Here is a 14,013-nt window from a genome sequence, read left to right on the forward strand (position 1 = left end):
GATGTAGTCTGCTTAGACTTCAGCAAAGCCTTTGACACAGTCTCTCTCAGTATTCTTCTGGGAAACTGGCTGCCCATGGCCTAGACAGGTATACCCTTCGTTGGGTAAGGAACTGGATAGAGGACCATGCCCAGCAGGTTAATGGAGTTAAGTCCAGCTGTGGTGTCCCCCAGCGGTCAGTACTGGGGCCCATCTTGTTTAATATCTTTATTGATGACTCAGATGAGGGCATTGAGTATACCCTCAGTAAGTATGTAGATGACACCAAGTTGGGAGGTAGTGTTGATTTGCCTGAGGGTAGGGGGGCTCTTCAGAGTGACCTAGATAAACATGATCACTGGGCTGAGGTAAATGGGATGAGGTTCAACAAGGCCAAATGTCGGGCCCTGAACATTGGCCACAATAACCCCATGCAGCGCTATAGGCTTGGGGATATGTGGCTGGATGACTGTGAAGAAGAAAAAGACCTGGGGGTGCTGGTCAATGCTTGGCTGAACGTGAGCTGACAGTGTGCCCAGGCAGCCAAGAAGGCCAACAGCATCCTGGCCTGCATTAGAATTAGTGTGGCCAGCAGGAGCAGGGAGGTAATCAACCCACTGTATTCAGCACTGGTGAGGCCACACCTCAAGTACTGTGTTCAGTTATCAGCCCCTCACTACAAGAAAGACATTGAAGCCCTGGAACGTGTCTGAAGAAGTGTAATGAAAATGGTGAGGGGTCTGGAGCACAAGTCTTATGAGGAGCAACTGAGGGAGCTGGGGTTCTTCAGCCTGGAGAAGAGGAGGCTCAACAGAGACCTCATTACACTCTACAACTTCCTGAATGGAGGTTGTGATGAGGAGGGGTTTGGCCTCTTCTCCCAGGCAACAAACAGGACCTGAGGAAATGGCCACAAGTTGTACCAGAGCAGGTTTAGGTTAGATATAAGGAAAAACTTCTCCCAGTGAGTGGCCAGGAACTGGAATGGTCTGCCCAGGGAGGTGGTGGATTCACCATCTCTAGCAGTGTTCAAGAGGTGCCTGGATGAGGAGCTACAAGATATGGCTTAGTGCTTATGGCAGCAATAGAAATGGGAGGATGGTTGGACTGGGTGATCTTGTAGGTCATTTCCAACCTTGTGATTCTATGATTCTATGAGGAATTGGCTAAATGGTTGCACTCAAAATGTTGTAGTAAACAACTTGATGTCCAGGTAGAGACCAGTGACAAGTGGTGTTCCATAACTGTCCATTCTGAGACTGGTATTGTTTAACATCTTGTCAATGGGATTGGACAGTGGGATTGAGGGCAGCCTCAGCAAGTTTGCTGGCAACACCAAGCTGTGTGGTATCACTGACATGCTGAAGGGGAAGGATGCCACTCAGAAGAACCTTGACTGGCTTAAGAGGAGCTCTTTGAGCAGGCTGATTTAGTGGAAGGTATCCCTACCCATGGCTTCATGTTTTTCTTTTGAATACGAACTATTCTACAGTTCTATGATTCCTGGAGGTACTCAGTGGTGGGACACATTGCAGTAGAACTCTTTCAGTCACCTCCCTTTGGAGTTCAGGAAGACTTTATCAGCTTAATCAGAGCCAGTGGTAATAAGGACTTATCTTCTAGTCTCTCTGCCCAGATACAGACCCTTGGCCTCAAAGCATATCCAGAATAGAGTGAGCCCAACCTCTGCTAACCTCATGTGAAGAGTTTGATGCTGCTAAAGGCTATGAGAGATCAGCAGACCACAAGCTTGTGCAGAAATGAATTCTGCTCTAAAAAGTAGCATGCTGGGGAAAGAGGCTTAGTCAGAAGATAGTACCAAATGATCCAGGAGTGGAGAAGGCATGAGAAACAGCCTTTACAACAGCCCCTATCTTCTCATACTCTCGTATTTGTGCAGAATCTGGAGGTGTGGTTTGCACCTAAGAGCAAAAGTGAAAGGGACAGTGTCAGAGCATGGTGAAACTCTGGAACAAATTTCCCAGAGAAACTCTGGATGTCCCATCCCTAGAGGTGCTCAAGGCCAAGTTGGCTGGGGTCTTGGACAATGTGATCTAGTGAGGAGCAACCCTACCCATGGCAAGAGGGTTAGAACTAGATGATATTTAAGGTCTTTTCCAACTTCTTTGGTTCTACATGATTCATGATTCTATGTACCCTCCACACCCCAAAGAGTCCCCTGCACAGCACAGAAGTCAAACAGCATTGCAAAGCTGAAAGGACTCGCAGACTGACATTGAAATCAACCATCCAGATCACATTCAAGGGTCTTCACTCCCCTTGCACAAACCCACTCCTATCAGACAGGGCCATCCAAGACAGTATCCAAGGCTCAAACCACACAGGGAAGAACTTCCTTACTGTGAGAGTGAGAGAGCACTGGAACAGGCTGACTGGAGATGCTGTGAAGTCCACTTCTCTGGAGGCATTCAAGACCTATCTAGACACTTACCTGTATGACCTACTCTAGGGAATGTGCTTTGTCAAGTGATTGGACCTGATGATCTCTAGACCTCCCAACCCCTACAGTTCTGTGATTCTCTGATTCTCTAAACTCCACCATGGCTGCTCCATGCTGCCTATCTTTCCCCAGGCATGAAGCAGTTTCCTAGAATCCAGCTTTTTACATGTGTGTGTCTTTGGCCAGTATCTGGCTGGTGTTCTAATCCCTCACTGAGGTCTTTGATAGAGTCATACAGTCTGGACTCACTGCAGAAGTGACGCAAAGCTGGGGGAACCCCAAGAGGCAGGGCAGGAGGAAAATTCCAAGGCTGGACAGAATGCACTGAGGACAGTGCACCCTCCCAGTAGTAACAGTCCACATGTTGATTTGGAGAATTAATCCAAATTTTTGTAATTAAGTTAATTCCAGGGAGGAATATTGCAAGCTACTTTTTCCTGTTAACTCTCACCTCTGAGTAATACATCATGGAGCAGATAACCCAGGAGACATGCTAGTAGGAAACCATGCAGAAACACTGTGCAGCAGGGAAAAACAGAAAGTAATGAGAAGAAAGAAATCATTGCATATACGACCCCCAACTCTTACGTTGCCTGTCACCTCCTAGAGCTATTGGGCTGAAGTTGGCCATATAATCCATGATATTAACAAAGGCCCTTGAGGCAAAGGAAGGGTGAAAATAGGGGCTTCAGCAGGAGAAGGGCCAAGTCCCTTTGCAAGGGGACAGTGCAAGGGAGCAATTCCTTCCTGGGGATTTTCAAGGATCACGGGTTCCCTGGCAGCTTGGAGTACCAGCTTGGGAGTAAGCGAAGGAAGGATCCTTCCTGGGAAACTTCCCTCCACACACAGAATAAAACCACTAAAGCCCTCTTCTGCTTCACACCTTCAAGTTCATTCTCTCAGGGAAGGAAGAATTTCAGGGACCATGTCTGGATTTCTCAGATTCCACCACAGCTGCTCTCTGGGGCTAGATCTTTGGTTCCCAAAGCAGGCATTGCAACACAGGAGCTCTGTGGAGAGAGAGAAAAATGGTACCCTGGGCAACCAGCTGTTTTTTCTTGGGTAGAAAGCAAGAACACAGGGAATCCTTCCACAAAGAGATGGTGATTACCCAGAGTTAGAGAAGAGATGTGAAAAGCCATGGAATTGCTCCAGGGTTTGAATAGGGAAATTTCTCACCTGTTTGGGTTCTTACTCATCTGCTGAGGATTTAATTAATCCTCCCATGCAGGTCCAGGCAGACATTTCCCCTCCTTGAGCTGTGTTGGGCAGGATGAAATATATGGGAAGGAAAACACAAACACCATCATGTCTCCTACCAAGGACCCTCTTCTTCAGCACTAATCATCAGTTTCCCCAAATTCAGTCTCCTTTTTAACCCATCTCAGCTTTGCTGGACCATTTTGCTCATTTCCCAAGACTTCAAGTCTGATTTCAGCTGTAAAAGTCACACAGGGTGTTCTTAATGACAAATCTCTCTGCCACACAGAATGGGGAAGCAGAGACCCAGACTCACCAGATGTACAACCAGTCAAGTGCAGACATAACCACTTCCAAGGTACCCTTGTATTACACTCTAGAGATAATTATGTGGGCTCAGCTTACATAGACAGTGTTAACTTGGAGCTTGGCATACCCCACATAGAGAAGAAACAGGGCATTGTCTGCAAACACTGCAATGAACCTCACTGAATTCACCCTAGATTAGAGTGTGGATTGGTGGCTATCCACCAGCAATAGCACTTAAGGGGACCAGGTACCTGGGGGACTCATCAAGTATCAGAACATGTGCCATTAGAACAGGGATTGGAGCTGTTGCTGGAGAAGTTTAATTGCATCATTATGTAGTCTCACACCAAGAGGTCTGTTTGTGTTGGAAACAGGACCATTTCTGTGCATGATATGAGAAGCCACAAACTCATTGCCTGACCATACTTCCCTCTATCTCACTGCATCACCTTTCCCCACTGTCTGTCTCACTTTTTATAATGTAAAATAAATAAATAAAGTTGATCCATGCCTTGAATTGAAGGCTTGTGTCAAAGCTCATACAACAGTCTGCCAGTTTATACTGCTTTCAGCAGTATCTCACCAGTCACTGACTCCATCTGTATCTGCTACTGATTTGTAGTAACAGTCAGTTTTCCATTTGAAGGAGTGGTAAATTTTACTACTACTTCTTCTTTTTATGCTTCTTAACAAATATTTTCTCCACGATTCCTTCCTGGACCTTCTGCAGCATTTCATCTCACTTTGCATTGAACTAGCTTTCCTTGTATGGCTTAGAGGGCTTTGTCTCCTCATTTAATAATTTTGTGAGATAAGGTCTGAATGCAGTATGCTCTAATGCTGTAGAAGTTGTCCCTTTCTCTCAAGACTGATGTAAAAATAATACATGAAAAAGTATTTGAAACCATAGAAAGAAATGCACAGTGTTATTCCTCCTTTTATGCTATTTGGTTCTGATTTGTAACCAGTGTCATTTCTCATGTGACCAAATGAGTATTGCAGGGCTGGGAACATCTGGACCCCCACTGTAAACAACATAGTAAACAGTCCTACCAGAGACCTGACACTTCTGGACCCCTCTAGTGTTTAATCCATGTCTTCTGACTACATTGACGCATTTGTATCCCGGAAATCCTGGTGCCTCTCATTGCAGCGCTCAAAAAAACCTGCATGAAGGAATGGACATGACATAAACCAGGAAATGCAAAGGCAGCGTAGAGGGAAACAGCAGCACATTCCATGTCATTAACTGAGAAGTTTTCCGTTCATTATGAGCGTATTACAAAATTGTCACTTATGCAAAGACTGTTTTTGTGCCTGAGGCAGTGCAGGACCTGTATAAAAGCTAGTCCAGTTCTTTGTTCTCTCAACCACTTCGCTAACCTCCTTCTCCATCAGAACCAGGTGAGTTGGAATCTCCTTCCTTCTTCACCTCCTTCTCTAGCCTTCAGCAACTTCTTAGGCAATAGCTGATCCTTGGTTTTCTGTTAGTGCTCTGAGATCCTGGGCAGGGAGAAGGAAGACAAAGGATGATCTGTATAGTAAAAAGGCTGATTCTGAGCAGAAAATCCCAGGGGCTAGTTGCTATTTGAAGGACTGTGGTGGGTTCACACAAAGAAACACTCATGCCATACTTCACAGTCTTCACCTTTCCTCTCTAACCGGCTTAGGTTGCAATCTGTTCCTTGGGTAATCCTGTGTTCTCTTTCTTCCCTTCCCTTGTCCCCAGGTGTACCTCCAGCCCTAGGACATGTCCTGCTCTGACAAGTGCACGCCATGTGAGCCCTGTCAGCCACGTCTGTGCTGCGGCCCAGCCCCTCTTGCCAGCAGTTGCAATGAACCCTGTGTCAGACAGTGCCAACCTTCTACAGTTGTTCTCGAGCCCCCTACTGTGGTGGTGATTTTCCCTGGCCCCATTCTCACCTCCTTCCCACAGAACACAGTTGTAGGATCCTCCACCTCTGCCGCTGTAGGAAGCATCCTCAGCTGTGACGGTATCCCCATCAACTCTGGCTGCTGTGACCTTTCCTGTATTACCAGTTGCTACTGTGGAAGAAGGTGCCCTCCTTGCTAGAGCCATGACTGACAACTTGGAGAAGGATACCCACATACAAGGAACCCAGAAGATGATGCCAGATTGATGTCTGTGATCTTGGTCATTGCTTTCAAGAGAGACTGAGCATCCCCTGCTCCTTCTACAAAAGGTGGCCGCTCTTTAAAAAGAATGAGCCTGGGCTCTCTGAAAATATGGCCAATGCCTCTCTTCTCTTACTCTACTTTTTCCCTCCTTTTTCTTTGTTGTTTACTGCTCCTCTGGGCCATGAGGTCCCCCAGAGTCAGCATAAGGGGGCACTTCCTGGTTCCTCTCATGCAGGGCAACCAGTTGGCTGTCCTGTGGGAACTCCTTCTTTATTATGGAGCGCTGACCTTCTCACCTGTCCATGGTGATCCTTCCCCTGAGGCTTCTCCTTGGAGCCATCTCTTTTTCCACTAGACTCATTAAACTCTGCTGCATTACAGCCTGTGGCTCTGTGTGGTCCTTGCATCTGTGGGCACCCTCTGAACTGTCCAAGTGGAAAGGAATTACTTTGTGAGAGGTAAAAAAGGGGCACAAGGGCACTTCTTCATCATTTCTAGAGTAGAATGATGGGACTCAGTGCATTCCATCCCTTTAAGATACTGCTCCTTAGAGCTGAGGATGACACTTCAAATTATTTGTTACCATCTTTCCCTGAAATATTTCCCTGGACTCAAAGCATGTCATGGTTTCATGTGCTACAGAGGGAGGAAGAAGGGAGATAGAGCCTTTCTGACTCCTTTCACCCACCCATCCCCTTTCTGGGGATTAAAAAAATGAAACAATTAAGATAAGGAGAGAGAACTGATTTACTACAGATGGTAAAAGAATGTGCGGTAATGATATAAAAAAGGAGTTACTGGAAATAAATCAAACAAATGGGAGAGAAGGATTTTCTGACCATGCTACTAATGTGCTGACTGGAAGCAAAGAGAACATTTCATCTCCATCATCTGGAATCAGAGATTACATAGGGAGTACTGGAGGCTTCCTGGGAACTGTAAGTCTGTTCCTTCTCAATGTGTCCTCATTTGGTGAGCCAGAATCCATGTGGGACTGCTAGAAACACAGGACCAGGAAGTGCATCTCCACAGAGCCCTGTGCTCCAGCACCCAACAGCTTGCCACATGATGCCATGATATGGAACACTGACAAAACCAGGACAACGCTCAGCAAGTTTGCTGATGATACCAAAATGAGTGGCACAATTGACATAATAGAAGGGAGGAACATCATCCAGAGGGACATAGACTTGCTCAAAAAGTGGGTACATGAGAATCTAACAAAGTTTAACAAGAACAAGAGCAAGTTGTTTCACTTTGGCCAAAACAATCCTAGATATGTCTACAGACTGGGAGAAAAACTCATCAAGAGCAGCCCTGCAGATATTTTTACATGGTCTGATAAGTGATAAGACAAGAAGGAATGACTTTAAACTAAAAGAGGGAAAAATTAGGTTAGTTGTTAAGAAATTAAGAGGATGATGAGGTACTGGAACATTCTGCCTAGAGAAGCTGTGAATGCCCCATTCCTGGAGGCTTCCAATGGACAGGGCCTTGGGCAAAGTCATTGGAACTAGATGAGCTTTAAGATCCCTTCCAATCTAAGCCATTTTATGATTCCATGATTCTGCTATTCTCAGTTGAGGTACCTAAGTTTTACAGAAGGCCCAGGGTGGCCAGCAGATTTATAAACTCCTTGGGGCTCATGAGTTAAGTATCTATGAAATGAATGAGTAGCTCTGAGGCCTTGTGAAGATAGAAACAGAGCAGAGACCATATGAATAAATTTGCAGGGACCTCTGTCCTCCCAGTCTGATAGGGTCACCCAGTCATTTTAATAGCCATGTGAGAACAGGCCAGGACAAATGGATTAGGTGGAAATCACTACAAGAAATCCCCCAGTATGTCTGAGGATATTTTCCTCATGAGACATATTATATTCGTTGTGTATAATTCTCTTTCCAGAACTTTCAGAGCCTATGTCTGTCTTCTCTTTCTGCTCTGATCAGGTAGTTGTAGAAGCCAAGATTTACCCTCAGCCTTCTCTTCCTCAGGGTGAGAAGGCCCTATCAGCCTGCCTGCTTCAGGTTCTTCAGCCTCTGAACCACACACAATGGCCTCTGTTAGACTTGCTGCCATATGTCAACAATATTTTTCTACTGGAAAGCTTGCAAATTGATGCAGTACTCCAGATGCAGTGTCATAAGTTCCAGACAAAAGGACAAGATTACTTCTCTCAATATTCTGGCTACACCCTGATTAATATAACTCACGATGTAGTATACCTTCTCTGCTGCAAGGGCACATTCCTTACTCCAGTTCAGCTTGTCCACTAGGACTGCACATATTTTTCCATTGAACTGCTTCCTAGATAGTTGATCCTCAGCACGCATTGGTGCATGGATTTATTCCTCCCAAGGTCCAAAAGCTTAACAGTGATATGTTGAACTTCTTGAGGTTTTGATCAGCACATTTCTTCACTCTATTTAGGTTCCTTTGACTAACAGACCTGTGCCAGAGCATATTGACTCCTCCCTTCAATTTGGTGTTCTCCACTAATTTGCCAAAAGTGCATTGCATTCCATTTTTCTGAGTGTTAATATAAATGTTAAACAGCAATGATCCCATTATTAACCACTGAAGTGCCCCATTAATAACTACCTGCCAGGTAACATTTGCATCACTTGTCATGACACTTTGAGCATGGCAGTCCCCAGCATATCATCCACTTATCCAACCATACCTCAACAATTTGGCAGTAAACAGCTATCGGTGATGTTATTGAAGATCTTGCCAAAATCAGGATACACAATATTCACTGTCCTCCCCTTGTTCACAGTGACAGTCAACTCATCACAGGAGGAAATGGAGTTGATCAGGAATTATTTGACCTCATTAAACCCTTGCTATCTGCTCCCAGTTACCTTCTTCTCTTTCATGTGTTTAGAAATATTTTCTTGAAGTCATTTACCCTTTAAAATTTCCAGGAATTGAGAGGTAGATGACTGGCCTGCACTTAATCTCTCTTCCCTGCACTTATGAATATGGAGGCAATTTTACAATCTTCAGAAACTTCTCCCTATTATTTTTCAAAGAGAACAGAGTGACCATGCAATGGCTAAGTGCTTTCCACCTGGTTCTATGGATTCATGTGTCTCCACAGTTGGTAAATGTTTCCTTAGTTCATTTTTTCTCTCTTGTGAGTGCAGCTTAATTTCCACACACTGCTGGCAGACTTGGGGACTGTGGAGGTCTGAGGACAAGCTTTTGCTATTGAAAACAATGAAAAAAATAATCACTGAATATGTCAGCCTTTTCCTAGTCCCTTGTCACTTGGTGCCCTGCCCCACAGAGTAATGGTCCCACACTCTCCTTAGCTTTCTTACTGCTGCCAAAGGACACAGAGACAACTTTGTTTTTGTTCCTCAACTCCCTTGATAGTTTCAACATCAACAGATCACTGGCATTTCTTGTCCAATTCCCACACATGCACATAGTGTCACTGTACTACTCCCAGACTACCTGTTCCTTATTCCACCTTCTGTGTCCTCCTTTTTGTTCTTCACGATCAACTGGGAGCTCCATATTCACATATACCAGTCTATGTTTGCTCAACTGAGTCATTCAGGGAAGTTGGTAACAGCTCTGACTCAATCAGAATTTGTGGACACTCTGAGACAGTATATTTAAGAAAGGATCATAAATAGAGGGAAGGAACAACAAAGAGCACTCAATAGAAGGAGATTGATGGTGTAGCCAGTGACAGTGGGCCATGGGTAACCAATTGCTGGAGGATGTTCTTCCCTGAAGGGACTGCATCCTGTGCAGGACTCATGCTAGAGCAAAGGAAACAAGAAAGAAGGAATGAAAGAATAAAAGATTAAGGAACAAGCAGAGTCAAAAATAAACTGTAATGGCTGGAACCCATTGTGTTGCCTGTTCCCTCACCGAAGCCATTGAGTATAACTTCTGGTGATGACAAGGGCAATGGAGACTGGCCAGGTGGGAGTGAAGTTGTTCCTTGCAAGAATGTAAGATGTGTTAGTTTGAGCATGTAAATGTTTATTATCTCTGTTTCCCAGCACCCAAATCAGTATCTAAATGTTTAATGTTAAATTTCCCAAGTCAGGTCTATTCTGCCTGCAGCAGTAACGGATGGTTTCCCTGACTTCATTTGAGTCTGCAAGTTTTCTTGCTCTTGTGCTAATTGTTTTCTCTCACATTCTACTGAGAAGTGTGAGTAAGAGGCTGTTATGGGTACTTAGCTGCTAGCCAGGGCCAGTCCAGTACACAGACTGAAGCAGTCCCAGAACAAGCTTGGCCTCAGAGCCGGTAAGTACACAGTAGGTATGCATCTTCTGATCAGACACCTCAGATAAGATCACAGATAACCCCTGAAGTCCTTCAATCATTTCTCTGAAGTCAGGAGAGGTTATATTTGTAACAAATTTCCTTTCCAGACCAATCCAAAATCTCTTCTAGAGCTTAAACATCTGCCAATGGTTTATGGGCTGGTTTGGCCCAGTTCCATGACTAATGGGGACCCACAAACCTATGCCCCAGGAAAGGGGAAGGGGGAAAAGGGAGAAGGTAGGGAGATGGGCCTAAATTCAAAACAGTGGCAACAATCTGAGGTAGGAAACTAGTTTACTAAATATGATATCAGAATGCAAAATAATACAGTATAATGCAATACAATTCCATTAATGCTAATAAATAAAATAAAATGAGAGAGTGTCCAAAAACCTAAGGCCTTACACTAAAGTTGAAGGCAAGATGGCTAGGGAACCCCCATTGCTGAGATCACCAGCAAAGGAGGAAGTTTAGGGACTTGTGTGCAGTTTTATCTTTCCCTCTGAGTGGAAAACGGGAATGCAAAGTCCTCTGGGGTATGTAGTTCTTCTCTTCTGAGAACCAGGTAGCTGGAAATTTGGCAGCCCACAGAACTGGAGCATTAATTCTTTAACTCCCAGTGCCTTACATGATGTTATGATAATAACACTGATAACAAAAATCATAAAACCATGACAACATCCCATGGTCTGGTGGCTAATATCAACTTCACAGACTGCATATGTCCTCCATATTTCAGTGGCCCATCACAATTGGCTTCACACAAACAGAAGAAGGAAGGCATGACTTCATGGAGTAAGAAGAAGGAAAAGGATTTTTGGTCAAGAAAAGATGATGGATTGACATGATGGAGAAACATATGTTCTAGATGTGAGAAGACATCCATTCTGTCAGTCATGTCATATCTGATGATTGCAAAACACTACATACAATGATGCCATGTAAGAATGGTGGGAGTTTCAACTGCACGGCATCATCTCTGTTGTTTCAGTCCCAGTCACTGCAGTTGGTGAGGTATCTACTTACTGCAGAAGCTCACTTGCTAAACAGTCGTGAGTGTAAATGACTGAGGCACTGACAAGGTCACAGGGGGGTTACAGAGATTTGTGTAATTATTACTCACCTATTGGAGTACATCCACAGCAATTAAAAAGTTGTCAAATGCATTCTAAAGATGGACAGGTGGCCCCTGAATAAGAAAGAGCTCTTCATACCACTGTAGCTGCAGACATGATATCTTGGCTACATTTCTTCCAAATGTTGTCAACTTCCTTACAGGTGAGGTGGAGAGTAAGGAAAATATTGGGATGGACTTTGTGAAAGAAAAAAAAATGGAGAAAGAGAAATGGGAGGTTGACTGCCACCAAGGGAGATCAAATCTAAGAGAATCAGGATAAGAACAATGGGAAGTTCCTAGGAAGCAAACAAAAGTAAAAATCATTTTTAACGAAGAGGGAACAAGGACATTGTCAATATACCTGAGTATGCTAAAAGCTCAGGTTCCAAATCTTCTAGCAGTAGTGAGGACCAGCTCAGCAGTGACTGCATCATGGGCTGTTGGTAATAAGCCTTCTGCCATTCTACTGACTCTTTCTGCTCCTCTGTCCCTCTCTCAAGGTGCAAACCATAGATCTCCTGAGTTAACAACAAAGTCTCCTTGGCTGTACACACCCTTCCTTGCTGCAACCCATTTCTCAGGATAGAGGAAACAGGAAGTTTCAAGAAATTCAGTGGAACAAAATACAGTGGAACTTTATTGGGAGCTTGGCAAAAATTTTATACTCAAGGAATCAGTGAGCTTGAGTAACCCATGTCTATTCTATTAGGCTTTACAATTAAAGGCTGAGAAGCTCCTACAATTGTGTGAGAACCACTATAAGGAAACCTGATGGAATACTGGAGCAGCCTTTACTATTCTATGCTGCATAAGTTCATAAGTTCATAAGTTCATAAGGTTGGAAAGGACCTATAAGATCATCTAGTCCAACCATCCTCCTATCACTATCTCTACCCAACTACTAAATTAAGTCCTTTAGCACCTCATCTAAACTCTTCTTGAACAGCGCTAGGGATGGTGCCTCAACCACCTCCCTAGGCAGGCCATTCCAGTGCCTGACCACTCTTTCAGAAAAGAAATGCTTCCTCAGGTCTGCATGTCTTGGCTGAGATAGAGTTAGTCTTCTTCATAGTGGCTGGTATGGTGTTGTATTGGATTTACAAGGAAAATAATGTTGATAATTGTCATGTTACAAGTATAGTTTGACTTTACCTGCCAGAACTCCCTAAACACAAGGGCTTTCACTGGACAGATTAAAAAATGGCTGTCTGCCAGAGCCCCTACAGGATTTTCACTGGGCAGATTCAGAAACATTTAAAAAGGAAGATGCTTGGCATAATTGTTTTGGGATTGTTGTTAATAAATGTGCTAGCTGCAATAGCACTAATATATGACAGTAGCACTAGCATTGGGGTGCCTATCCCCTGCGAGGGTTAAACCATGACACAGTGCTGATATACAGGTGAAAATGGGTGTCAATGGCATGCAGTACTACATGAGTTAGGCACGATAGAGATTGGGCCATCCACACTGAAAACCCTGTTTTAGGTTTTCAAAGGCTGAAAACAAGCAGTACTGTCTTTAGTGGTCTACCTGTAAAGCACTGGGAATTGTCAGATTATAAAAGGGAAGCAATGAGGGATGGAGAACTGGGGAAAGAAATGCAGGTGAAAAGGGTCTGAGGTCATCAAGAGAAGAGATGTTTCTTCTCTGTTGTTAGATCTCAAGCATGACCTTTGCTAGCAGTGTCAGGAAGAGCTGAAAAAAGGTTCAGAAGAAAGCATAGCAGCTCCCATTCACGACTTTATTCTAATGTGGATCTAAGCTTCTCCTTGCTTATTTGGAGATTTATTATTTGGCTTATTTGGCTAAAGTTGGGCTGCAGTCTGTCCACAGCTGTGAATGAGCTACTAGATCCCAGGTATAAAAAATCAAAGGGGAACAACTTTGAGAGAAAGAAACTACTCCTTATACCACAGATACAAAATAGAGAAAAGCATTTAAGTCAAAAATACCCATGGAACTTCTACTTATCATAATCATTGCAAAAACAGAGAGAAATTGAGATGTCATTGTAGTGAATTAATCTGGTCTGACTGACATATGTTCACCCTGTTATTCCCTCACTAACTCTCCTCACCAGGACAGAAAGGGCAAATTAGGTGGAAAAGCTCATGTATTGAGAAAAATACATATGGATCATTAACCAGTTTTTGTTATGGGCAAAATAGACTCAACATGGGGAAAATCAGCTTGCCAAGGCAATCCGCTGTGGTGCAGATGGGGTGGGAACACCTGCAAGCAGCAGTGTGATTTTCATGGGTCACTCACTGTTGCAGGGCATAGAGGCACTTATTTGCCATCTTGACCTCTTTCGTAGAGAGATTCGTTGCTTGTCAGGGGCATGAATGTGAGATATTGTGGAAAGACTACCAAGGCCTGTCTGCTTTTCAGACTGATACCCTCTTCTGCCTAGATGGTACCAGGGGCAAAACCGAAACCATCAAACAAGATTTCACCATTCTGGGAATGGTAGCCAAGGGATCAAGAGCTCAGGTAATTTTCTACTCAATCC

General features: G+C 44.1%; 1 protein-coding gene across 1 annotated transcript; it reads left to right on the plus strand.

Annotated features, from left to right (window-relative positions):
* Positions 1 to 356: 356 nt before the first annotated feature.
* LOC136055804 (uncharacterized) lies at positions 357 to 6,023 on the plus strand. The gene is given in 6 exon segments (XM_065747680.1): positions 357 to 497; positions 3,930 to 3,998; positions 4,144 to 4,196; positions 5,207 to 5,258; positions 5,261 to 5,353; positions 5,679 to 6,023. Coding segments are annotated over 6 exon segments (753 nt in total).
* The last annotated feature ends 7,990 nt before the right edge of the window (positions 6,024 to 14,013 follow it).

Source organism: Cyrtonyx montezumae, unplaced genomic scaffold, assembly GCF_038088225.1.
Source record: "Cyrtonyx montezumae isolate F1298 unplaced genomic scaffold, pur_monq_1.0 scaffold_48, whole genome shotgun sequence".
Taxonomy (NCBI): Eukaryota; Metazoa; Chordata; class Aves; order Galliformes; family Odontophoridae; genus Cyrtonyx; species Cyrtonyx montezumae.